Source organism: Phaenicophaeus curvirostris, chromosome Z (assembly GCF_032191515.1).
Source record: "Phaenicophaeus curvirostris isolate KB17595 chromosome Z, BPBGC_Pcur_1.0, whole genome shotgun sequence".
Lineage (NCBI taxonomy): Eukaryota > Metazoa > Chordata > Aves > Cuculiformes > Cuculidae > Phaenicophaeus > Phaenicophaeus curvirostris.
Genome location: NC_091431.1, coordinates 32,446,192 through 32,474,151, shown reverse-complemented (window position 1 = coordinate 32,474,151; position 27,960 = coordinate 32,446,192). Strand labels below are relative to the sequence as shown.

General features: G+C 39.5%; 1 protein-coding gene across 2 annotated transcripts in view; it reads right to left on the bottom strand.

The window, feature by feature from the left end:
• The window catches only part of EFNA5 (ephrin A5), a 215,085-nt gene that overhangs the window by 36,433 nt on the left and 150,692 nt on the right, over window positions 1-27,960 (bottom strand). For both annotated transcript variants that reach the window (XM_069879956.1, XM_069879955.1), the window contains exon 2: window positions 2,747-3,039. In XM_069879956.1, coding sequence (XP_069736057.1) covers window positions 2,747-3,039 — 293 coding nt within the window. The remainder of the gene's footprint in view (window positions 1-2,746; window positions 3,040-27,960) is intronic.

Here is a 27,960-nt window from a genome sequence, read left to right as displayed (position 1 = left end):
GAGAGGCAAATAACATCCTTAAAAGGTAAACTGCAAAGATATTTAAAAAAGCACCAAACAGACAGTAATCAAGACAAATACCTAACCAACTAGTTAGTATTTCTGCCATTCCAGAGGACTAGACTACATGATGTATTTTGTAGCCTTTAGATAGGATATTCCAGACTGCTGTCATATAGTCAGCTTTCCCCCTCTCCTGCAGAGAGGGTGAAAGTTTCAGATGGGCAGAGGAATGTATACCTTCCCTCGGAAAGCAGTAATTTTTTTAACTTGCACATACAGAAAGGTAACAAAGGTAATCTCCATAGTGTGGACTAGAGCCTCCTTACAATTCTTATCAGGAAACAAGGAACAATGTTTCAACATCTTGTTTCTTCAGCATAAACTACCAGAACAACATTGCAGGATAGACAGCTCTCCCTCAAGATGGTTAGCATAATAACTGTTAATTTAGCATACAGTGCTTCCCCGCAACTGCTGTATTGCCAGCCTTGATACTGTCCTCAGCAGATCAAAGGATAAATGCAAAAAATACTTAAGCCACAGAAAAGGAGGAAATATGTTTTTGCGTGTCTAAAATTGCCAAAAATCTAAAAACTTAACTGCAGTGAGTACTAGGCCAATAAGCTACTAGTAAATTAACATCTCTTTGCTGCTAATTTTCTGCTATTTTACCCTTCATTAAAAAAAATCCATTTAAATGGAGTTGAATATTATAAAGTGCTTCACATTTTAAAGCACTTAAGAACAATTATTTTTAAGAGAGCCCTTGACAGTTAAATGACTCAGGTAAATGAGTATTACAGAAAATACATAATGATACTTAACAAAATATCAAATTTTACCACAAATGAGGAAATACAGGGAAAAGCAATCTGACTATTTGAATAATAATGTCTTGCTTGAGAGTTCAATGGATTTTGTAAGTTCTAACAACTAAACTATTAGCTACAAAAACCACAGTCAGATTTCTCCTGCATTTTTTCCTTCAATTTCATGTTTGGTTTTCACCTTTATTAAACATTTCTCTTTGTTTCTTTCTCAAAATTTAAAAAACACTGGGGTTTTTTGCATTGTTTGTTTCTTAATGCTTGTATCTATTAATGTCATCCTTATGCTACATTTTATTGTGATGGTAAAGACTGAATTCCTTAGCTGAAGTATTCCTGTTTGTTTACCTGATGATGCTCAGGAACTCAATTAAAAAAAAAAAACAAACACCCAAAACAAACAAACCAAACTTACAAAAAAAAAAAATCCCATGTTTCTGGGAAGCCTGATACTGGAGTTCTGAATGACACAAAACTCCTGCTGAAGTTAATACGTAGCTTTTCTGAGTGACATAGGTAGGACTGGGCCTACACAGTACAGATTTAGTTATCCTAGAACACTATCCACTTAACTCTGGTATCTTTTCATTATTTCTCACAACTAGATTTTAGAAGCGTTAAAAAACTTGACAGTTTGCTTTTTGAAATTATTGTTGTTATTATTACAACGTGCTTCAGCACAAGAACAAGACTCTATTCTTCTGATGTCAAACTATCACTCATTAGAAGCTTTTACTTGCTATAAGAAAAAGAAATGAATGGAAAACTATCCAGTAGGGATGTATTTCCCTGTAGATTTAGAAAGAAAAAATAAAAATCTCAATGCTGAAGAAATGAGGCTGAAAAACAGGGATCATACATACTCAGTTTCTCTAGTGAAATGAGGTGGAATGACACAGAAAGGCCAGCTTCACATAAGAAGGCAATATTAATTGGGATCTAAAAGCTTTCAACTCTCTAGCCTAACACCAAAACCACTAAAAAATATTGCTGGAGTAGTCAAAACTTGTTAGGAGTGGAAGATGCAAGTACAAAACAAATTGGCAAAAAAAGATGTGTTTTGGGAGGATTAAACAAACGAGACAGCTGAAGCAGTATCAGCTGTGCAGTGGCATCAGGGAATAAGTTAGCTCAACCCACTGTTTTTTAACCTCCATAGCGCCAGATGTTATCCTGAATCTCCTCTGGGTGACAAGAGCAGCCTCAAGGCAGGCCTCCATGGAAGAGAGTGCAGAGCTCTGAGAGGACTGCTCTGGGGAGCGGGCATGAATGTATGTGAGCCCATTCACATCCCTCAGCTTGACACCTGCTCCCATGGCACCTCGCATCACCCACACTGACAGAAACTGCTTGTCTGAGAAAAAGAGGGCGAAATAAAGGACGGAAGAAAAAGGGAGCCACTTGGCTTGATACCAGTATTTACACCCAGAAATTACAACCTTACATACTACTAGACTACTAATACGTAGAGCCAAACAAACTTCACAGACTTCACATTCTTTGGGTAGTATTAGAGAAATGAGAGTATTTCATCTTGAACAAATAATAAAATCCAGAAATCTCAAATGCAACGTATTATTCTTTCTTATATTTGGTAAGAGTTTCCATTCTACCCTTCATGCCCTCTCCTCCTCCTAATTCCACTTCAGAGTGCTGGAATAAATGTACGAATAGTGCGTTCTGCTTTAAAAGTCGGCCGCAGTTCAGTGAACAGGTTGACATACTATTTCATGCGATGAAAGCTGTGATTTAATCTCATTTTCTCTAGCTAGATTCCTAGCTAATGTATATGGTGATAGTTAAGCTTGTGTTCACTGAAAAACATCTGCATTATGTTTGGCCCTCTGTATTTCCACAGAGCATAGGTGAAAAATTAGCACTTGCTGCACAACAGTGGTAAATTTCTATGTACTCACAGATGTAGAAATATTCCCGGCCTGGCCTGAACTCAAATCCTAGTGAGAAGGGTGTGAAGAGCTGGAATTTTTCTGAGAACTTCAACGGTCCATTTGGGGAATGTGGCCGATTACACTCCCATCTCTTGAACCCTTTGGAGGTGTGATCACAGGAGCTGTAGCCATCAAAGTTCACCATGTACAGAACATAGCGTTCGGTCTTATCTTCCGGCACCGAGTCTTCATAGTGAGGGCAGAACACATCCAGGTAGTCATTGATGCAGACATCAATGTGGTAGTCGCCTCGCTGGAATCTGAAATCAAAGAAGCATTCAGACATAAACACAGTTAACTCAAGACAACCTTGTTGTGGGGTAACTTCTCCATAGAAGGGGCACTGCTAATGGCACTTCATTTTGATCCAGCCATATAAATTCACTCTCAAAAATAACCCTTAAAATTCACCAAAGCTATGAGAAACTGCTTATGCAGGACTATAATCACATGGCCTTCTGGATTAAGGTTTTGCTCTAATGAGTCTCTTACTAACCCACAGCCTACCCTCTTGTGTGACTTACTGAATAAACAAACAAGGAAAGTATCTGCTTTATTTGGTTATGGGGTCTTTTTTTTAGTTGGAGAAAGAAGCAAAAAGAAGCAAAGAAGCCAAAACTGCACCAGCCTCCCCAAATCACTGTCTATATAAACATCTACATATGCATGCAAATAAATAACCCAAACATATAATTTTCTCTGAATCAGGCAGTAAACACTCCTATGCTGAAAGATGATTGGACTGCAAGTACTTATAGTTATTAGAAGAGCACCAACAGGTTTACGCTTTCTTCATGATTATCAGCAGGGTGTTTAAGATGCAAAGAAAAGCATGTATTACTTTTTAAATATATTTGAAAAGCAATCCATCTCCTTTGCCAAAAGTACACAGTGGAGATATTGCTCTGTTCAGATAAATAGATTCTAGGATATGAATTGTCAGCACTGAGCTTAATGTAACAGTTCTGAATGAGTACCAGCTAAGAAATTCAGAGCAAGGCACCAGCCCAGATGCACTTTATTATTATTATCATTACTATTATTACTACTACTACTGCTACTGAAGAATCCTTAGAGATGTGGGACTGTTGTTTTGTTGGGGATGGGATGGTGCCCTTTTTTTACCCCTGCACGCTTCACTTAGATTAATGCCTACCAGAGAAGCTGGAAGAAACAATGGGAACAAATTCACTGCCGCCATGGAAGCTTATATCATGATGGATTTAATAAGTCCACAAGCGAGGTCTGTATGTCTATCAAACTCCATGGGGCAGCCAAAGAAACCAACCACTGACCTACTCCACTTCAGGCTGACTAGGCCACTTGTAGCTCCTCTCTTTCATGGCTACAGTTGTCAAGTGTACCACAAAGCAATAAAAAGGCCGTGACAGATTTAACTATAATACCTCTTTTTAGCTGAGAGGCAAGTTTTAAACACCTGATGGGCTTGAAATCTGCCATCTGGATCCTTCTACCTAATTTCAGAGAAAAAGCAATGATCTGCCAGCCCTCTAAGGATAAATTCAGAGCAAACTACACGTTTTTATATCTCTACAATAATTTAACTTTAGTAAAATAGCTTTTTAAAGGGATAAACCTGAACATGCATCAAAGCATGCTATATCTGTATTATTTCAGCCAGCGTACAGCCTCACAGTTTCATTCTGTAACATGGAAATGCCTCTCTGAGCCATAGTTCTTCCAGAATTCACATTTATCTAAATCGTTAGTCTAAAATACATTTTTGTAGCCCCATGCTTTCAAAACTTGTCACCTGAACAAATACTACCTTGATGCATTTGCAAAAATGTACTCTTTTCAAATTGGTGTCTGTTCTCTGTATCAGTTAACAGGATGCCATTTCTTATAGGTAACGTATAAGCAGTATAAGTTATGAATAAGAAATCCACATTCTGCTAATGATATATCTATTTATTTTAAAATTACAAATTTAGTAAGTAAAAATTAATACATATTTTTACATGTGTGTGTGCTTTTTTTCAACCATGCAAGTGACAGACAATGCAGTCTTCTCAAAGGATTCTCAAGGTTACAATGCCTTTAAAATAATGCCCTATTACTGGTTTTGTGATAAATACTATACGCTTTCAGAACTTCAGAATCACTTAGGTTGGAAAAGACCTTTAAGATCATTAAGTCAAACGTAACACTGCCAAGTCCACCATTAAACCACATCCCTAACTGCCACATCTACATGTCTTCTAAATACCTTCAGATACGGGAACTCAACCACTTCCCTGGTCAGCCTGTTCCAGTGCTTGACAACATCTTCCATGAAGAAATTTTTCCTAATATCCGATTTACACCTCCCCTGGTACAACTTGAGGCCATTTTGTCTCATCCTATCCCTTGTTATTTGGGAGAAGAGACTGACACTGGCCTCACTATAACCTCTTTTCAGGTACTTGTAGAGAGTGATAAGGTCTCTCCTTTTCTCCACACTAAACAATCCCAGTCTTCTCAGCTGCTCCTCACAAGACTTGTGCTCCAGGCTCTTAACCAGCTTTGCTGCCCTTCTCTGGGCACGGTCCACCAGAGCCTCAACATCCTTCTTGTAGTAAGGGGCCCAAAATTGAACACAGTATTTGAGGTGCAGCCTCACCAGTGCCTAGCACCAACGGAAAATCGCTTCCCCGCTCCTGTTGGCCACACTATTTCAGACAAAAGCCAGGATGCAGTTGGCCTTCTTGGCCACCTGGGCACACTGCTGGCTCATATTCAGCCGGCTGTCAACCAACACCCTTTACTGCTTTTATAGTCAGGCAGTTTTCCAGCTATTTGTCCCCAAGTCTGTAGCCTTGCATGCAGTTACTGCAGCCCAGGTGCAGGACCCATCATTTGGCCTTGTTGAATCCCATACAGTTGGCCTCGGCCCATTGATCCAGCTGTGCAGATCTTTTTGTACAGCTTTCCTTCCCTCTAGCAGATCAACATTCCCACACAACTTGGTGTCACGTGCAGACTTATCAAGGTGCACTCATTCCCCTCATCCAGATCATTGATAAGGATATTGAACATAACTGGATCCACCACTGAGGCCTGGGGAACACCACTTGTGACTGGCTGCCAAGTGGATAGAACTCCACTCACCACAACTCTGTGAGCTGGCCCATCCAGTCAGTTTTTTACCCAGTGAACAGTACGCCCACTCAAGCCTTGAGCAGCCAGTTATTCCAGAAAAATGCTGTGAGAAATGGTATAAAATGCTTTTCCAAAGTCTAGGTAGCCAGCACCCACAGACTTTCCCTCATCCAGTAAGCAAGTCACTTTATCATAGAAGGAGATCAGGCCAGCCAAGCATTTGCCTTTCCTAAACCCATGCTGACTGGGCATGATCACCTGGCTGTCCAGTACATGCTGCATGATGGCACTCAAGAGGATTTGTTCCATAACCTTCGCCAGCACTGAGGTCATGCTGACGGGCCTCTAATTACATAGAATCTCCCTCTGGTCCTTCCTGTAGACAGATACCACACTTGGTAATCTCCAGTCAACTGGGATGTCCCCAGCTGGCTAAGACTGTTGATATATGATTGACAGTGGCTTGGAGACCAATTCCACCAGTTCCGTCAGTACTCTGGGGTGGATCTTATTCAGCCCCACAGAATTGTGTTTGTATAGGTGGAGGAGCAAGTATGTAACCATGTCCTCTTGGATCATGGGGACTCCATTCTGCTCTCCATCCCTGCCTTTCAGCTCAGGGAGCTGTGTACCCAGAGAACAATTGGTCTTACTATTGAAGACTGAGGCAAAGAAAGCATTAATTATCTCAGCCTTTTCCTCATCCTTTATTGCTAAGATTCTCCCCATAGCCAATAAAGGATGGAGATTCTCCTTAGCCATCCTTTTGTTGCAGATATATTTATAGCAACTTTTTTATTGTTCTCTACCTCAGTAGCCAGATTAAGTTCTAATTAGACTTTGTCCCTTCTAATTTCTTGCTGCGTAACCTCACATCATCTTGGTAGCCCCTCCTGAGTTGCCTGCCCCTTCTTCCAAATGCTTTACACTCTTCCATTTTTTTCCTGAGTCCCAGACAGAGCTCTCTGATCAGCCAGGCTAGTCTTCTTTCACGCCAGCTTATCTTCTGGCACACGCAGACAGACAGCTCTTGGACCCTTAAGGATTTGTCCTTGAAGGATGTCCAACCTTCTTGAAATCCTTTGCCCTTTAGGACTGCCTCCCAATGGACTCTGTCAATCAGTCTCCTGAACAGGCCTAAGTCTGATCTCTGGAAGTCCAAGGCGGCAGTTCTGTTAACCCTCCCACTTTCACAGTCAGAAACTCTCTCATGTCATGATTGCTATGCCCAAGACAGCCTTCAACCATCATATTGCCCACAAATTCTTTTCTGTTTGTAAACAGTACGTCCAGATTGGTGCTGTCTCTGGTTGGCTCACTCACCAGCTGTGTCAGGAAGTTATCTTCCAGACCCTCCAGAAAGCTCCTATGCTGTTTCCTTTCCATTGTATTGTATATCCAGGAGACATCTCGTGGATTGAAGTCCTCCATGAGGACAAGGGCTAACAATCATGAAGTTTCTCCCAGCTGCTTATAGAGTAATTCATCTGCCTTGTCATCCTGGTGGGTGGTCTATAACAGACTCCCACGATGACATCTGCCTTGTTGGCCTTCCCCCTGACTCTTAACCATAAATACTCAACTCTATTGTCACCATCAATAAGCTCTACACAATCCAAACACTCCCTAACATACTGAGCTACTCTACTGCCTCTCCATCTTCGCCTACCCTTTACAGAACTCCAGTTGTGCAAGTCCTCCCACCGTGTTTTAGTAATGGTGACTATATCATAGTACTTCTGCTGCACAATGGCTTCCAGATCTTCCTGTTTGACACTCAAAATCAGAATGGCTTCTTTAATGTTAGACTTCTACAACACAAACAACCTTAGGTGAACTTCTTCTCCACATACCTTTTAAGTCAACGGAGAGAAACACGAACTTCTTTAGTCCAATTTATCTGGCCTGTTTTGGCCCAAGGTACACTGGCATGAACAGGATGACACTCCAGAAGCAGCTATTTCTCTCCTTTAACCAAAAGGAGAGTCCAGACAGACATTTACCTAGCGAAGTCTGTGCTGTAGCTGAATATGAAGGGAAAAATATGACCACACAGTCTATGATAATAGAGATGATAAATACAAAGAGACAAACAGCTGTATTTTTGATCAGAGCTTAAAACTGCATTAGGAATGACATCAAACTTGTAATCTGCATCACTGAGCTGTTCTACCCAAAACTGTGAACAAAGAGCTCATCTGACCCCCTTTTGTGGAAGTCCACTATTGTATTCTTGTTCAACAAACAAAGCCACAACACAGCTGTCCTCTTCGATCACTGGTATTTTAGTAGATTCAGTCTTATTTCTGATTCCTTAAGTGCTGGAAGCAATTGAGTGCCTGCATTTGCCCTAGCACACCTTTGCCCATTCAACACATAAGAAGTGAAAAACAAGAACTGTCTGCAAAGTAAGTCTTAGGGTGGAGTACCCAACCAAGTCCTTTTTATCCTTCTTCCCACCAGCTTCCTGCTCCCTCTGCTCTCTCGGTACTTTCATTCCACAGTCATTCACTGTTGCCACAAAAAGTTCACAGATACGTATCTAAAAAAGGAAGATGACCACTATTTTAAGTGATCTAGATTGGCCTTTAGTTGATATTGTTAGCACAGATATTGCTAGCACAGCAGCTCCAGAGAAAACACGTACCAAGGTATTTCATCAAGCAGCTCTGAGCATGTTCACTCTAATACTAACAGCAATACTAAAAAAAATGGTTATTAGCTAAGAAGCAGAAAGCATAGTATCTTAAAAAGGTTAGTAATAAAAATCTCAACATGTTGGTACCGAAGAATTGTAGTAATTTGCTACATTTTAATTAATTAAAATCTTCCAGCATGCCTTTTAGAGTGAACGGAGACCATTTGCGATTCTCCAGCTACAAGGCAGTGTGTTATATTCACCTTCTCAAGGAGGAAACATAAAAGCCTCTATCTGTACAGAAAGGTGAGTGACGGCCACGAGTAACTAACAAAAAAATCACCAGCTAAGAGTCCTCAAGATTATTAGAAGTTATTAAAGGAAACACTTCATAAACACATTTCCAAGAATTTTAAACCACATCTGAGAAGAAAACACTTAACGTTTACAGGCTGAAAACAGCACAATCACAGGTATTAAAGGGAAGGTAAAATCTGTTAACAGACATATTTGTAGAGATGACAGGAATAGCAGACCTCCTGTTGTCTGAATTTACGGTTTAGTAAGTTCACTCCTTTCTCCAATCCCATTCAGGAGAGAAAGCGTGGCTCATGCTAACATTAAAAATTTGCTGGTCACTGAAACAAGCGACAATTTATTTAAACAAGTGTTTATAATGCAATAACAGTTTTGGTTGGTTGGTTTTTGTTTCTTCCTTTCTTTTTCAGAGTAAACACTATAAAAATTCAATTAAAGAACAGCACAGATAACACTAATTGCCCATTATTATTTAGACAGATGAAAAATTGCAATAGCTTCTGCTTTTTGCTTTCCATACAAATCTTATTAATGATATTCTATCACCATTCCTCTAAAATCAACATACAAGATGTTCTACTCCAAAAGGACTGTACTCTGAAGTTTTCCTTTTACTGTGTCAACCTTATTTTTATTTGGAGACTGCTCTGTCAAATGCATGCAGCAAGGCTTCACTGTAAACCAGAAAAGACTTCAAATAACTACTTTAATGATGATGAATTACTGGTCTTCAGTCTGGCATGAGAAGTGATTAGATGCAAATGACTCCAGTTCTACCACCTGGAGTCTGCACAGCCAGTAACACCAATGAGCAGAAGAGATTGCCACTTCTGAATGCCTTATATCAGTTGCCTTTCTCTTAAATGATAATCTGAAATACAAAGCAACATCAACAAAATACACTGAATCGATTTATTCTTGAGGTAAATACAAACCATAATTACCATAGTTCTTTGGAAATATCACAGCAAAAAAAGATTTGTGTTCTGTTTTCCAAACTAAAAATGCTTCTGCAAGCAGCACATGTGCATACACTTGTAACTGCTGGTCATTCAACTCCTTTTTACTTTCACGGCCACTAAGTCATTTTTATCCAAATTCAATGGAGACAGAGAGGTCTCAGAGAGAAATTCATTCCTACAAGTATCATGAAAAAGGAACAAGGTGAGAAGTTCCTATAAAGATACCAATGAAAGCTGAACAATCAGTAGATTAAGTGTTATTAGACAACAAAAACATTCCTTACAAATGCTCTATATGCTGGAAAAGCTTCAACTGGAAAAAACAGAGAAACAGGCTGAAAATTGAGTGTTTTTTCTGTTGGCTAGGTATGAAACTATTTGCTGAAATTATTAATAAAGGAAACAGAATGATAAAGTAGTTATTTGTATAAGCAATAATACATAAACCCCAAACATTTTCTGGAAAACATTGACATTCTTTAAGAAGACAACATTTTAATTGCCCTTGGGATGTGATATCTGACTTATTTACAAAACCGTACTACCAAACCTGCTTGCAGCTTTTGCCTCTGCTTATGTGGCAAAGCACAGTGCATTAGACCATACCACGCTTTATTCGCATGTTGTGACTGTACACGGCAAGGTAACTTGTGCCTCCTTACTTTTTTGGACAGTTAAAGCTCCCTCATTCAAACTAACTTAAAGCTGTTATGTGTGATGGGGGAAATCTTGTAGTTGATAATTATCGGAGGGGATGTGGGATTAAGTGTACCATTTTAGTGCAGATAATTTTAAAGACGCTATTTCTGAGCTACTCAGAAATAACCTCTTTAATGCTTTTTCCTCCCTCTTTTTACTGGTTTTGTAACATTTAATAAACTCTGTTTCCATAGCTCTTCTGGAATCAACAATTATTCCGATGCATACACAATGAAGTAATCAAAGACCTATTTTAATTTTAGCTCTATTCAAACCAAAAGAAAACTCAACATCTTCCAGATGCTAAGAGAAGCAGCTTCACTAACAGTAGCAAGCCACTGACATTGAAGTGAAGAGCGTGGTTAGTAGGACAGTAGCATTAAATTTCCAGAGGGCAGACTTTGAACTCTTCAGAAGGCTGGTTGGCAAAGTCTCATGGGAGACAGTACTTAAGGGCAAGGAAGCCCATGAGGGCTGGGAGCTCTTCAAAAAGGAAATCCTAGCAGCTCAGGAGAAAGCCATCCCCATGTTCCGGAAAAAAAGCCAGCAGGGGAGAAAACCACCTTGGTTGAACAGAGAGATCTTGAGTGATAGCAAGAAGAAGAGAAATGTTTATGGGCTCAGGAAGAGGGGACAGGCCTCTTGGGTGGACTACAGGAGGGAAGTGAGATTGTGTAGAGAAAAAATCAGAAGGGCTAAGGCTCAGCTAGAAATCAGATTGGCAAAGTCTGTGAAAGATAACAAAAAATCCTTCTATAAATATATAAATAACAAAAGGAGAACTAGAGAGACCATACAGTCCCTATTGGACGCAGAAGGAACAACAGTGACAGGGGATGAGGAAAAGGCTGAGGTACTTAATGCCTGCTTTGCCTCAGTCTTTAATTGTAAAGAAAGTCATTCCATCTGTGTCCAAACCCAGGAGCAACAGGAACAAAATGAGGCTCCCATGATCCAAGAGGAGGTGGTCAGAGCCTTGCTAGCCCAACTAGACATCCACAAGTCTATGGGGCCGGATGGGATTCGTCCAAGGGTATTGAAGGAGCTGGCGGATGTGCTGGCCAAACCCCTTTCCATCATCTTCCAACAGTCCTGGAAGACTGGGGAAGTCCCACTGGACTGGAGGCTGGCTGATGTTGTGCCCATCTACAAGAAGGGTCTCAGGGAGGACCCAGGAAACTACAGGCCTGTCAGTCTGACCTCAGTGCCAGGGAAAGTCATGGAACAGGTGATCTTGAGTGCTATCATGAAGCACATGCAAGAGAACTGGGTGATCAGGCCCAGTCAACACCGGTTCACAAAAGGCAGGTCTTGCCAAACTAACCTGATCGCCTTCCATGACAAAGTGACTCGGCTGCTGGATGAGGGAAAGGCTGTGGATGTGGTCTTCCTGGACTTCAGTAAAGCCTTTGACACAGTTTCTCACAGCATTCTGCTTGAGAAACTGTCAGCCTCTGGCCTGGAGAGGTGCACACTCTCCTGGGTGGAAAACTGGTTGGATGGCCAGGCCCAGAGAGTGGTGGGAAATCGTGTGAAATCCAGCTGGAAGCCAGTGACAAGTGGGGTTCCCCAGGGCTCAGTGCTGGGTCCAGCCCTGTTCAATGTCTTTATCAATAACCTGGATGAAGGCATCAAGTGCACCCTTAGCAAGTTTGCAGACGACACTAAGCTGGGTGGAAGTGTTGATCTGCTGGAGGGTAGGGAGGCTCTGCAAAGGGATCTGCACAGGCTGGACCACTGAGCAGAGTCAAATGGCATGAAGTTTAACAAGGCCAAATGCCAGGTCCTGCACTTGGGGCACAACAACCTTATGCAGTGCTACAGACTAGGAGAAGTCTGTCTAGAAAGGTGCCTGGAGGAGAGGGACCTGGGAATCTTGGTTGACAGCCGACCGAACATGAGCCAGCAGTGTGCCCAGGTGGCCAAGAAGGCCAATGGCATCTTGGCTTGTATCAGAAACGGTGTGACCAGCAGGTCCAGGGAGGTTATTCTCCCTCTGTACTCGGCACTGGTGAGACCGCTCCTCGAATCCTGTGTTCAGTTCTGGGCCCCTCACCACAAGAAGGATGTTGAGGCTCTGGAGAGAGTCCAGAGAAGAGCAACAAAGCTGATGAGGGGGCTGGAGAACAAGTCTTATGAGGAGCAGCTGAGAGAGCTGGGGTTGTTTAGCCTGGAGAAGAGGAGGCTGAGGGGAGACCTCATTGCTCTCTATAACTACCTGAAAGGAGGTTGTAGAGAGGGGCGTGCTGGCCTCTTCTCCCAAGTGACAGGGGACAGGACAAGAGGGAATGGCCTCAAGCTCCGCCAGGAGAGATTTAGGCTGGACATTAGGAAAAAATTTTTCACGGAAAGGGTCATAGGGCACTGGAACAGGCTGCCCAGGGAGGTGGTTGATTCACTTTCCCTGGAGGTGTTTAAGGCATGGGTGGATGAGATGCTAAGGGGCATGGTTTAGTGTTTGATAGGAATGGTTGGACTCGATGATCCGGTGGGTCTCTTCCAACCTGGTTATTCTATGATTCTATGATTTTAGATCTCTAGCAGGCAGGATATTGCTACCCTGAACAAGCAAACAAAAAATCCCTATATTATAAAGACGCTGTCAGTGACCTTTTAGTCTTTAGGTCACAGTTTCACAAGTTAAGACGAGTTCAAAACACCATGAGAAAACATTTTGTAGAAAGCAAAATACTGACAAAAAAAAAAGAGAAGCATGGCTGTCGTTCAAAAAAACACTACTAAAAATTACGCCTAGAAAAGACTGCAAGTTCAGTACACAATACAGAAAGAAACTTATTCTCTTTTCATTAAGTCCTCTATTCAATTATCATTTATTGGAGTAATTAAACACTGGGAAAAGATGCCAGGCTAACTGTTAGATTATGGTAATTACACAGCTTTGCTGTGGTACAGCTGATCAAAATAAGATGTGGTCATACGCATTTAGTTAAAGCTTCTCTGCAATCATTGGGGTTCCACGGGAAACTTATTAGTATAATAAGGCCACTTAGTTCATTATCAATCAAGCAGAGAAACTTGTTATTTGTAACCTGTTTTATTTTCCCACCCACTCTGCCAGAACCAGACTCCCAGAAGTTTGTGCCCATGTCTCTGCCTTTGGCTGGCTCCATTCCATCACAATTACACAGCTGAGCAGAATCAGGCTCCTGCACTTGAAGGAGTTCATCAGACTTCTACTGTTTCACAACCAGCTGCAAGAGCCTATGCCATTTCTTCAAAGAGTTGAGTGATATACTTCCATTTCGCTTCACATGCATCTGTCAGAGACATATCTTCCCCTTTTACTCCTGCTACATCCTTCCAATCTGGGATACTTTTCACAACACTTGGATTGGTCCAAAAGCAGAAACCCCAAACAAATAAAAATTAGAAAGACGAGAGCTCCATTAACCTGGACTTCAAGAGAAAATGTGACAGTTTTATGCAGCTTGTCTCCCTGGAGAATCTCATGCCTCTACCCCTCCTCATCAGCCACTAATACAAGACACTGTGCCTTCCTGTTTGGAAGGCAGTGTTTATTTCCTCTTAAATAACAGTATTCTGATCCATTATCACAGTACATGGTACTTCATACTGCCTACTTAAACGAGACAATAAACTTATGTACTATAGGAACTAGAACATGGGAAGAAACATGAAACAAAACAGAAACATGAAAAATCAAACAGTTTGATCTAGCATTTAGGTTTCTTCGAAGAGCCAAAGAATGTTTGACCAGAACAGATGAAATTCACCAGAAAATGCCAAACTCATTATAATTATTTTTATTCTGTGTTGATAGAAAATGCTTTGTAGCTTTTGAAATGGCAGAAGCACCTACTACTGCAGAGCGAATTGATCTGGAAACTGTCCCAAGATAGGGCAGCCCAAGATTTACAACACTGGTAATGTAACCGCTCAAGCTTCACTTTCTCAAACTTAATTCTTCCTATGCTACAGAAGCTTATAGCTATCCTGCAGGTGACCATTTATAACTTTTTAGTTGTCTTAATTCCAGAATCAAGAAACCTCAAAACCATTCTGTTAAAACTCTTTTACTTTCTGGAAAAAAAACCAACCCAACCCAAACCAAATCAAACCAAAACATAACAACAAAAAATTCCAAACACACACCACCTCCGGACCCCAGGAAAGCCAAAAAGACCCCACACCTCGTTATTAAAATAAAACTTGATTCTTGAAAACTCCCTAATATGCCTTGCAAAACAAAGATAGTTGACATCCAGAACGAGGAGGTTTCTATTAGCAGAACCATGGCAAAACACAGGAAGAAAGGAGTAGGTTTAAAATGAGAAAGGGCTATATCCTATTTAAAATGTAAGAGTTCTTTGCATGTCATATGTTGTGTTAATTACACTAACCTGAGAGAACAGAAATATCTTTTTTCCTGATTCTATTCTGATTGTGTTGCTGGAAAAAAAATCAGTTACATCATAACAGTTAACACTGAAATTGAATTTAAAGTACAGTCACCTTTTATTTATTTTAATGCTTTGAAAGCTCTTCATGAAATAAATTGTACAAAAATGTTTTTACTCCACTTACTGTTAATAATTTCCCCCTTACACTCATAACTATTTTTATTTGTACAGCTGGATCCTGTTCTGAGTTTTTATAGCTTGCACTGCAGGAAGATTTATGTCTCATGATAATGTAAACATAAAAAAATAGAAACTAATTGCTCTTCCCTGAGTAGATATGAGGGAGGGAGGGGGGAATAAACAATTCAACATTTATTTCCCGCCTATAAATCTGAGTACTTTGGATATTCTTAAGTACTGCAATACCTTCAATGACTTAAATTCCCATCATTCTGCACCTCCTAATCGATGTGGTGGACATTTTCCATTCTATTTATTAAAATTATTTCCTCAGACTCTGCATTTTTGAAGTTGTTCAAAGCTGGCACACAGGACTTTCACCTAATCTCTCAGAATTTCTCTTTTGTTACAACTTCTGAAAGAAAGCACCCATTGCATCTTGGGGGCTTAAGTGACACAGTCACGCTGTGGATGAAAAGGGTCATATAGGGGTTACAACATGCCACAGCACTGATCCTGAAGAGGTCAGGCCCTCATTCTCAGCTGTCCCAGGTCCGACAGCTTTAATTCCTGTAACTACAGGCTCTACCTAGCTATTGATTTTCCACTGCTGTGAGAATTTAGCTTGTGGAGATGGATGAAGAGAGAAGGATGGAGGGGAAAGTAAAGAAAGAGTTAGTATTCTGTCAAAGGGATCACAGGCAGACTTCGGTGTCAAAGAACCTCCTAACATGAAAGGTACCACACCCAAATAGACAACAAAAGTTACCTGAGATTTGTCTTTGAAGTCTCTATCCACACTTTGAATTCAAAATGTCCAGGCTGGAGCCAGTCTCTTTGTTAAGATGACATACGGACACAAATGCATTACTTGTGTTCACATTAGTACTACTCTGGAGTTTAACAGCAACATTTATTCCTCTTTATCTGAAGCAGAATGTGAAGACCTGGTAATAGTAACACTACTCACGTATTTTTTTAACATGGTCATTAATACTATCCACACATTACTCTCCATTTGTCTACTTTAGACACTAACACCACTCAAGATGTCACCTTTATCTTTCATTCCATGCTTTTTCTTGAAAATACAAAACCTATCACAGCTACTGCTGGCCTACACCAGAAAAAAAAACCAGTTTCCTGATTTATTAGCGTATCTATCTATCTTTAAAAAGCAAGAAACTTACCTGATCTCTGCTGTACTAACACACGCTTTACCATTAGGCACATTTGGGAGAAAAAAGAACACATACAGGAGAAAACAACAAGCTGGACTCTCAACAACATGTGTTGACCATGTGTCTAACCCAGAAGACACAATCTAACTGCCTTGATGGAATGCGGCTGGTATTTCCCAACCCAGCCCGAGGCATGTGCTGACATCTGTTAACAGATCTGGAAAACGATGTCCTGTCTGCAGAAAGGTTTTGTTTCTCACCCTCACAAAACAAATAAACTAAAAAGAACACTTGCCCAACAAACATATCAACCTCCACACTGAATAATAAATAAAACACAATTCAGTTTCGTAAATTTATTTCCCACTGATATATTAAATGCAGAGTGACAGCTAACTTGCATAAACTGAAATCTCCATCTCTTCCATAATCCTGTCTATTGCATATACACCTAAACTTGCTGTTGCATTAGAAATGCTTTTCTCTGTCATTCAGCTATAGAAGTTCATTATTAATCTATCCATCTGTCAACAAACTTAAAATATTTTGTGATCAAATCAGAATTTGGAGACTCAGCCACATAATAATTTGTAACTGGTAAAACCCTCCATTTCCCTAAATGTATAAAATGAAACTAATCCTCAAGTTGTTTCGCAGTATTTTTATGCTGAAAAACTGTGTATATTTTATTAAGCTATGATCATAATCCACAGCTTCCAGCTAAAAGGAATGAATCCAGGTGTAATATTAAAAAGTCTAAGCAAAATGTAGAAAAAAACAAAATAATCACAGACCCATACAGAAACCCCAAAATAACAAGAAATATCAGTATCAGACCATGAATTGCTATTAACAAGAATAACCTATGTATTCAAATACATTATAAAAATCTGTTTGAATTTGTTCACATAAAGTTAGAATAGCTAACAAATGCATAAATATATTTGCAGACAATCTGCTATCAGGAGAGTGGGCTTCAATCAATGAATTCACGTCTTGCTAAGTAATTGCCTTGTATTTATTTGAGAGACCCTGAGGAAAAAAACTTCTTTTCCTGACTTGGAAATGGCATTTTAGAGGAAGTGCTATAGAGAAATCTAACAATTTACTTGTCTTGCTGTTACCCTATCGTATTAGTATCTCTGCTATGTTAGGCAAATTAGCAAAAGAACAACCAGAATTTTAGACTACAGACAGCAGTAGCACAGCTATTATTAATGTTAGAAATTTTTCTTTTCATTTCCCTAATTCCTTCTAAATATTTATAGCACATAGTCTATTCAATTTTCCATCAGGTTTCTGATACACATGGTCTCTGAAGAATAGGACTTGTTATATTTTTTCACATAGAGAAATTTATCTTAAGCTTTGTATATCATATGAATAAGATGGGTCCTAATCTAAACCAGTTCCTCTGTTTACAAACATGAGCTGAAAAGCTTTGCACTATAAACTGCCCATTAGTCTGTAAAAAAAAAAAAAATACAAAAATTGCGATCTGATATGCACCGATATTTTAACAGAATGAGATCAACAAGTGGTAGAATTCAATGCAGCCTTTATATTATTCTTCCTCCTTTTCAAGTGCCCATAGTGTGGCTCCTATTATGGGGTTTTATAATTCTTATTTCTTCAAGAGCGACAGAAATAGTTTTTCAAGATGTATAAACAAAGCTTGAATTGATAAAAGCTCAAAAACCTCTTCATTTACTTTTACATGCATTTGTAATATACAGGAGAAAAACAGGAAGGAAAAAAAAATGCGTTACTCTCAGCCCAGCAAGAAATTTCAGAGGTAAAACTGTGCTTTTAGGGATGTACACTTCATAATTAGATGGTCATTCTTTACGAATACTCTTCTATGGGTCAAGCTTGCTCCCTAAGGTTGTTGAGAGGTTATCTATACCCCAAAGATATGTTGCAAGAACTTCTACAGTGAAGCAAACATAATCAAACACTACACCTGCTTTTACCTAACACTTGGCAAAGAAGTGCTGCCAGAAGTTCAAGGGAGGTGATTCCACCCCTCTACTCCTCTAGTGAGATCATATCTGGAACACTGGATCTAGCCCTGGAGTCTCCAGCACAAGAAAGACATAGAACTGTTGGACCAGGTTCAGAGGAGGGACACTAAAATGATCAAAGGCCTGTAACAGCTCCCTTATGAAAAGACACTGAGAGAGTTGGGGTTGTTAAGCTTGGAGAACAGAAGACTGAGAAGACCTTTTTGCAGCCTTTCAATACCTGAAGGGGACTTATAAGACAGATGGGGAAAAACTATTTTAGCAGGGCCTATAGCAACAGGACAAGGGGTGATGCTTTTAAACTAAAAAAGGAGATGTATAGACTAGACATTAGGAAGAAATTCTTTTGGCTGGGAATGGTGAAACACTGGAACAGGTTGCCCAGAGAGGTGGTAGATTCCCCATCCCTGGAAACATTCAAGATTAGGTTGGATGGGGCTCTAAGCAACTTGATCTAGTCAAAGATATCACCCATTACCACAAGGGTAAGATTAAAGGACCTCCATGGTCCCATTCAATTCAAACCATTCTATGAAGAAACATCTCTAGAGACCTCCACTTCTTTCCCTCAAATGAAGAATCTTCTCCTAAATTACACCTTTCAAGCTCTCAGGAGCAAAAGGTAATTCAAGGTTTTGGTGTCCACCAAACTTGCAGACAACATGCTGAACAGCTGGAGGCCATTTGCTTAGTTTCCCTAAATTTTCCTTTCAACAATGAAGTGAAAAAAAAAATCTGAATTATTTTGTAAATTAAATATGTCAAATGAAGACAAATCATGGTTTAAAATATATTATTAACAAGTTTTGATTTATTAAGATGCTAACTTAAGTGAGTGATGTACCTATATACTTGAACTCTTACATCAAAGAAACAGCCACTTGAACTTTTCAAATTCTTCAGGAAAGTTTAATAGTTCCTCACATTACAGGAAGAAAAAAACCTACTGCCTTTTCCTAAGCTACTAGGCTGTTTTTTCTGTGTTGCTAATCAAGGTGTTTACTCTCATCCCTTATACTGCCTTTGTAACCAGCTCTGCTAAGGATCAAGGATTTTCAGCTTTTTAGTGCATTTTCTCTCTTACTCACACCTTGGCAGATTTTAACTCCAGCATTTAACTTAAATATATAATAAGAGACCTTCCATTTAATTGCAGAATGGTCTGAGTAACGGCTCCAAAGTTCCCAAAAGGTTACAGATATGTGACTATTAAGGTCCTCTGTTCTAATAAGCAGCTCTGTTGAGGAACCAATTAAGCTGATGTTTTAGAATTAAACACACACTAAGATGAGAGATTTAGGTAAATGGTTAAATGTTTCCCTGAATTGAGATCTAACTGTGCAGAAAGCATTGAGGAAAGCAGTGAACCTGCATGGACTGCATAGTGGCATGAAATTATTCATTATTATGCTGATGTCAGAGGAAAACTACTGCAGCCAAAGAAGAATGTGTGAACATAGCACTTTATGATATGAAACATGATAATGAATAACTCTATATTGAGAACCATTCATTACTAATATTATTACAGTAATTCCTCTTATGACTTTCATTTAATTATTGTATCTCCAGGAAACTGAACTACAGCTATTTTAGCAGTCAATACTTGACTCTTAATCCAGAGAGAGAAAGGGTTAAAAAGCTTTTACTTTAATGAGTACCTTTTATAGCACAGAACAAAAAATTCTTACCAGGATTACCATTTTAGATGCTTCCTTGGTCCATTAGAAGGTCATGACATCACCATGTCTATCCCCACACTAAGCAAGATAAAAAACTACCTGAGCCTTTATCAATACACTACCATTGATCTTACCAGAAATTTGAACATAGGTGGCAGCATGTAATTCCTATGTGTTCAAACATTTAAGCTTTATTCATTTCACCTGCATAATTTTCTTGCTTTTATGTGCTGAGAAGATGCTCTTAATTAAAAACTGAGACAGCAAGAGACTAAATTGGCTCCACTGGTTAGTATCAGTTATATACATGTGTTGTATAGAAACAGTCTGTTCAAATGTGTGTGCTTATAACACACATATCTAGATATGCAATATCTACTCTTATTAATGCATTACAAATGAGTAAACTTGCATTAAGGCTAACTGAAACCTGTTCTTCCTTTCAAAATCAATTATTTTAAACTTATAAACCTGAAACACAGAGACCATTTTCAAGAGCAGCATAATAGAGAACTTCCGAATATGTTGAGGTTGACTGGCTAAACATTGTTTCACTCATTTCTATACTCTTAAAATTAGATTTTGTCTGCTGAACATTATTACTTAAATTCTTCAATGTAGCTAAAACTCAAAAATATCCATACTGCTGTCTAAAACTACAAAACCAGCTCCTATTCACAATTTTTTTTTCAGGTGTAGTGGCAGCAAGATCAATTAGCTAAAGTTCATCCACTTAGCAAGCTGAGTTCTTCCATCAACCAACACAGAAGATCACCTTGACTTGATCAATTAACTTAAAAAATAAATTAAATTTGATGTAAAACTCTGAGATTTTTCCAAGAAGCAATTATTATATTCAATAATAGCAGAAGGAATACATATTCTGAAAAAAAAAATCTTTTTTTTGTCACTCCACACTGATTTTTATGCTCGAGAAATATTATGAAATCTGCATTTATTGTACAAACAAGCGTCAGAGTGTCATGGCATATGTTGAGGGGATTTACTGGTTCAGCCACTTTCTGCGCTCTACTTTTTCCTCTGCCTTTGTTAGGTATAAGATAAACATGACTTCTGAATGTTAAATATTATACATTTGGCTTGTTTCGATTTTAACAATGGTAAACCACACACTACAAAAGAGAAGACTAGAAACAATCATTATTGAGTCATTATGTTTTTTTAAGAATACAGCAGAGAAAAGGGACGATTAAGTTAATGTGAGAGCTTGCAATTTACATCAGTTACACATGATCTGTAGACAAAAATGTCCAGCCCACAAAAGCTACTAGAGCACCTTTCATCTTCTGTTGCAGTGGGACAAAACAAGGAACAACTCCCTGGTTTCAGCACCTAAATACATGGGATGAATAGGACAAACTCGGGACTATTAACTCTAATATTTAGATCATTTTGATATCAAGCAGACTGCTTGGATAGATGAACTCCAGCTAAGTAGAATAGCATTGGCTATGTGCAAAAGTAATACGGGAGAAACCTAAATTAGTGACAGAAGCAGGGTCCTGGCAGAAGGAGCACATCGCCATTTACAAATGAAAAGGTTCACCAAATGACACAGCCAAGCTGTATATTCAATAACATCAGACTGTTTAAATATACGCTTACTCTACGTATGAAAATAAATGTTTCTGATAAAGATACAGATTTAGGTACACACTCACAAATACAAGCATGGTATATCAACCTTATGTCTAAAATTTCATACTCACATTAGAAGCTTAAATTCTACATTAATTGTCTAGGGTAGCAAAATTTTTCTTTTTAAGGACAGCTAATGCCATCCCATTTCAGTATAATATAAATAAGCATGCATACAACCAACCATGTCGATAGAATAGAAGAAAAGAGAGTCTTAATGACAACAGGTGGAGGAAAACAGGTATTATTCAAATACTTGTTGATAGGATTCAAGAGTGCTCAAGGCCATCTGATGCCTAGGGCCACAGGAGTAATCAGTAGAGACCTAACCTAGCTAATCGTCTCCCTTGATTGTGATAGTTCTGATTAGAAGAATAATCAGCTTTCTGCAGCCCTTAGGCAAAAAAGCCAACCAAGGGCTTTTTTTCTTGTTTGTTTGATAATGATGCAGTGCAGAACGAAAGCCAGACCACATAATTAAACCACTCTTCCAAATGTTAAAGGGGTTCCTATACAAACAAAGCTAATAATTCCCCTAGTAATTAGCTTAAACATTCTGTCATTTTGAGATTCCATTCATACAGACTAAAAAATGCTGATCCCAGTTTTTTCTTGAATACAGACAGCTAGTCACACTTTGTGACTGAGAAACAAGAGTTGTGAAAGACTCATCCCTGGACCAGCAAGAGGTTATCTAATACTAAACTGGAACTATTAAGAGTTGGTGGCATATGACACAAATTAATTTGAATTCTTTTTTAGTGGTATTTTGACTGCTTTCATCTAAATACATCCACCCACAATAAAACTTCCATTTTCCTTCGTATAACTGACTACATCATCTCTCTCAGGTCTTCTTCAGTACATGATTTGCATTCCAAGTCACAAGGAGAACTTTAAGCCAGACATATTCCAAACAGACTTCTTATTATGTTTTCTTGGTATTGCTGCCTTCTGTATTCTGTGACTTTTTGTTTCTGACTACAATAACTTCATCTTTACATTAGTTGCTTGCTGCTGTAAAAAAAATGAATATTCTTTTGAATGCAGAGTAATATGAACTTATACTTACATTCCCAGGCTAGTGATTTCAAGCACGTCTTGCCACTATTTTTGCCCCATGGTAGACTAGCTGATTTACTATCTTCCAAAACCACAAAAGCAATACCACAGACACAAAGCTTAAAAGCAAGGGAACAAAGAAGCTCAAGACAGTTTTTCAAAACTATCTAGTTACCATGCACACACAAGTAAGGGCTTAAGAACAGCCTTCAGGCTTAAGTTATGGAAGGAGATCTAGGCATCCTTCCACACGGCTTACTGAAAAAGCAGATCGAAAACATGTCTTCAAAATAATTATTTATGATATGATACCAGCCATTTCATAAAGGAAAGTGAGGTCTCAAACAACTGATCTTTCACGTCCTCCCTCTAAGATGTCCACATTAATAAAATTAAATACTTCACTGACAACATGGTATAAATGCTTGAACAGCAAAAAACATTAAAATCAACAGTCACTAAGTACACTTGACACCTGAAGGTAATTACATGTATGGGAATCTTGACAGGAGTGATTTCTCCTGTGTCCATTTTGAGCTATTTGTCTTCCAGAAAGTTCACCGAAAGAATGTGTCAAACTGTCTGTTAAAGGGACAACCAAAATACGCAATAAGCACATCCATATTTTAGCCTCTGACCCTTGAAAGCTGGCACATTTTCCACATTCATCTTGTCAGGATAAGCAAGAATCAGCTAGCTATGTGTATCTGTGCTCAGACCTGCTCACACTGCTAAAGGGTCTTGTCTGGAGAGAGCTGTGCAGAACCCTTGCATTTACAGCTGCCAAGTGTGTTGCCAGAAGTCATTTAAGCAAAGAAGGAATGAGTAAATGTGTGAAAGAGCTTACTGCAGACCTAGTTTATAGATCCTCTACATGTCAGGAGACTATATGTCTTTACCCGAACAGAAAGTATCTTCAAACAATAAGTTCTCACGTTCCCTGTTCTCAGAATGCTGTGGAAGTACTGAAAGAGAAAATACTTCTTTCCCCAACATCAACTCCCTCCATTCAAACAAACGTTGACTGACAAAAGATCAGCTGTCTCTCTTCAACATTGTAGCTGGTGCTCAAAATATTCCATAAACACAAAACTTTTCAGATGGCTCAGTGTGAGTTGCTTGTTTCACCAAGACTGCCAATGAATTGTAAAACCAACATTTTGGTTCAGTTAACAATGGCATCCCAGCTCCCATAACAGATGACCACAGTGACTTACTGAAGCATCATGTCTGATTTTCAGTCTTCAGCATGTAGATTTCACCCACGTGATTTTGTTCTGCTGGCAGGATTTTCAGTCCATTTTTAATACACTTTTTTAATAAATATGCACCTCCTGTACCTCACTTTGGTAAACATACACATATTTCTCCAACTACTTCTCTGTAAGGCACTCAACAACACTGTAATCAGAACAAATAGTTAACTAAATCAACTTTTGATTGCACACATTATTTTCACTTATTAACTTTGTTGATACCTGCTGGTTTGCATTGATGTGATTGATAGCAGTAAAGGTCACTGTTTATTTTCCTACGAAGCCTATCCGCTACCAGAACCCAAGCCAGCGCAGGATCTTGCTCCTCTGATTATCACCGCATTTCCAGCCTCCACAGAGATGCTGGTGGACCGTTTGCACCAAAGTGTTTGCAGCTCTCTCATCAACACCAAAAACTGGTCTCTGAGCTAAAGGCTTCCCCCATCCCACACAGGCAGTGTATAGTAGCAGGAGTACACACCACCACTATAGGCAGGAGAAGAGTCAACTGCTCTCAGAACTGCCATATAGCCAAGAAGGGTTTCTCTGAACAAGCAGAGCATGAAGTTGCAGTACTTTTAAGGTTTGTAACAGTAGCAGCATGCAATCAATGTCTGCTTCAGCTAAAAGACATGCCCTGGACCTTACAGTACCCATTAAGAATGGAGAAAATCTAAGCATCCTCTTGGAGCAAGTAGTAAAAATCTCACTGTAAACAAATGTTCTAATGAGAACAATAACCAAATCACTGATGACCTAAAAGCAGTCTCCTAGGAAAGTCAGTACAGAAGAGCTGCCTTCATCACCGACTTATTAAAACTTCAGAAAATATCTTAGGTTTTTTGCACTGTAAATCAGAAAGCCTAGGATTTACATCACTGATAAACATTCTGCAGACTCAGTTTGCATTGTGCTGGCAGGGTTACATTCAGCATCTACAAAACTGCTCTCATTTTTCTTTCCAGACTACTCTGAAGGATTTTACAAGTCAGCATCCAATATTTTCAGTGACAGCCAATCACCAGAATATATGTGTAGAGCCTACTAGTTCACTATTTGCAGCTAGGGCTTATAAGATACTGTGTCCTAATCTTAGGATGGAGACAGTAGTTCCACACTTTTCTCTGTTTTGGTCTCAGGCTTTGACAACTCAAGTATGTGTCCTTTTCCAGCATTCTCCAGAGCTCATTTGACTTCAAGAGAGCTCCTACACCAAGAAAGGTAAGTGATGGAAGACGCTGTTCATGCCCAGTCTCTCTAACTTACCAAGTAACAAAGTGAAAGTAAGCCTTTCCCCACACCTTCAGACTTCTTATCAGGAACTTGAACGCACTGAGGATTGCACCTCCCAGCCACTTGCATCTGACTACATGTTACTCTGAGACCCATCAGTCAATAAGCACAGAGTGTCACAGCACAGTGGTGAGTTGTTACTGCAGGGGCTCCCTGTAATCCTCTTTCCTCCTGCAACGAAGTGAATTTCTGCATAATTTTAATACAAAGGATGCAGAGTTCATCAAGGCATTTTGAGACACTGGAAGACCAGGACGCATTAATAAAACAAAAGTTAAACGTTACCATGACTATCCATATTATTTCCTTAATGTTACTGATTCTTGCCATAATGCCCTGCAACAAAAAGGTGGATAGATAGCCCCCACAAGCAAAAACAAAGCACAGAGTAGTAGATTAGGGACCTGAACAACATGGTCCACCATTGGCCTAACAATGGATTTCCTGTATGCTGCCCTACCTCACGTCTTCCTTGGTACAACAGCAGTATTTCACTGTTGTGGGAAGATAACCACTGATGACTATATCACTTGGATACTATGAGGCCACACAAATATCTAATTAGGTAAATATCTAATTAGATGAGCAGTACATTGAACTTCCAGTTTTATTTGCTATTGCTGCAATTTGCACACCCAGTTTTGTTTTCTGCTATTAATTTTGAGCAGCTGCACAGGCAGGAGACCTGCCAGCACCAGAAGCAGCTTCTGCTGCCTGAACTTCACCCAAATTTCTCCATGCAGTAAGACATGGGGCCTTGTACAAGACCATTTCCTTCCTGAAGCAGTCACTACAGGAATCATCTGGAAGGAACTAGCTGTTGTGTGTAGGATGAATTCACACGTAAGCACTACTGCTGTGAAAGTAACTTTTGTGTTGCAGACATGGGAAAAGCTTAACTCCTTTAATTTAATTTAATAACTGTTTCACCTTTTACAAATGTTTTTCCCTAAAACCACCCAATGAATTGAACATGAATTTATGAATAGCTTTAGTCCACCTGAATCTGATTTTCCATTATTATTTTCATGCAAATTAAAACAGCTGAAAAATAGAACCCAATGAAACACACGATTTTATCTTCTTACTTTCTCAATAAATTCTAAACAGCCACTTCAAGGAGACAAACATACCAGAATTCAGCTCCTTTCACAACAGGTAGAACTCCTGTGCATAATATTAATTAAACAGAGAATTAAAACTTGCTGTGGCATAGCAAGGGCAAGGGCTCAACCGCCAAAAGAAGCCCAAAGCAAACTTCTCCTTGTCTGCGTCTCTTCCTCCTCCTTCTCCTCTTTCTTCTCCATGTCTGCTTCTGCACAGTGATTCACCCTAGAAGTGATGCCCGGGTCCAACTTCCACTCCAGCTGCCTTCCCGCTACATAGCTAGGGACCCCTCCAGAGGGCAGCAGCGTACGTTCCTCTTCTATTCTCTCCGCACCTTGGCCGTAGCTTTGGCACAACAGCAGGGATCCACTGAGAAGAATAGCACTACTTGGGCAGTATGAATCGCAGCAGAATCCTTGCTGCCTCCCTGCAGGCGGCATGAGGACTCCAGGATGCGCTTGCCAAAGGCACGTCACCAGGGACATGCAGCATTTGGCAGTTCTGCCTGGAAACCCGGCTAGAAGAGTTTCTCTCTCTTTAAACCTATTTTTTTTACTATTGCTTTATTTTGTTTTTTAGTAACTGCATAATGATTTGTTTAGGCACTTTACAGCCTTGCTGCAACACTGTAAAATCTCAAGTATGCAGTGATGAAATGCCTCAGGGAGCTAGTTTGCAGAACATGAGGTAACACCGGCTTTGTAATTTAATTCCCACTGCATTTAGCATAGCTGAAAACTAGAAATAAAATAAAACTAAGTTTCAGAGAGCAAATTTCATCAGGCAGTGAAGGAAGTAAAGAAACTTTTTGTCTTTTTTTGGAGGGACAGTGAAACCCTCTCCAAAGAAGGAATGCATTAGCTCCAGGCATCAGAGAGGTGGGTGACAACTGGCAGTGAAGGATTACACTTCCATTTGCACTCAGTGATACATTTATAATATCAGCTGCTGAAGGTAGATGAGTGTGCCTGTTTACTTTACAAGGAAAGTAAACAATGGACAAGCCAGAGAGGAACAGTAACAGCACAGCATCCAACTGCACTCACATAACCGCACAAGTTATTCTGTCTTCCTTTTCTGAATGATTTAATATCCTGTACTTTCAGGTTACCATCTTACTTTCAATTTGTGAAAAAACATTTCTGAGATAAATCAGGAAACAGAACTGGACAGCAAGAGTATGAAATTATCACAGAGCAAGCATCCCCCATTTCCTATATACATGCAATACAGCAGGACATCACTGAGATTTCTTTTTCTCCTTATTGTTAACAACATGTTGCTCCTTCCTTTATGCTATGAGATGCATCTCAGCAACACAAGAAAGAAATACCCTGTGCTTTGTTTCACACTAGCCTGGGCTCTGGCAAGACTGGCCTGTCAAGTCAATGCCTTTGAAAAGAATTACATCTAATAAGCAATAACAGGTAGGCATGGCCCTTTTCTGCCAATCAAACAAGATACAGACCCTTCCCTACCCTCATTTAACTTTCTGCTGGTTACAATGTAAAAAGATTAATCTATAAAGAACTAAGGGTATATCTGCTTTTTGATTTAGTATCTGCTTTGTACGTATTGGTGAAACAAGTCAAAAACTGAAAGTGGATGAAAGGAGGGAATAGTGCCACAAAGAAAG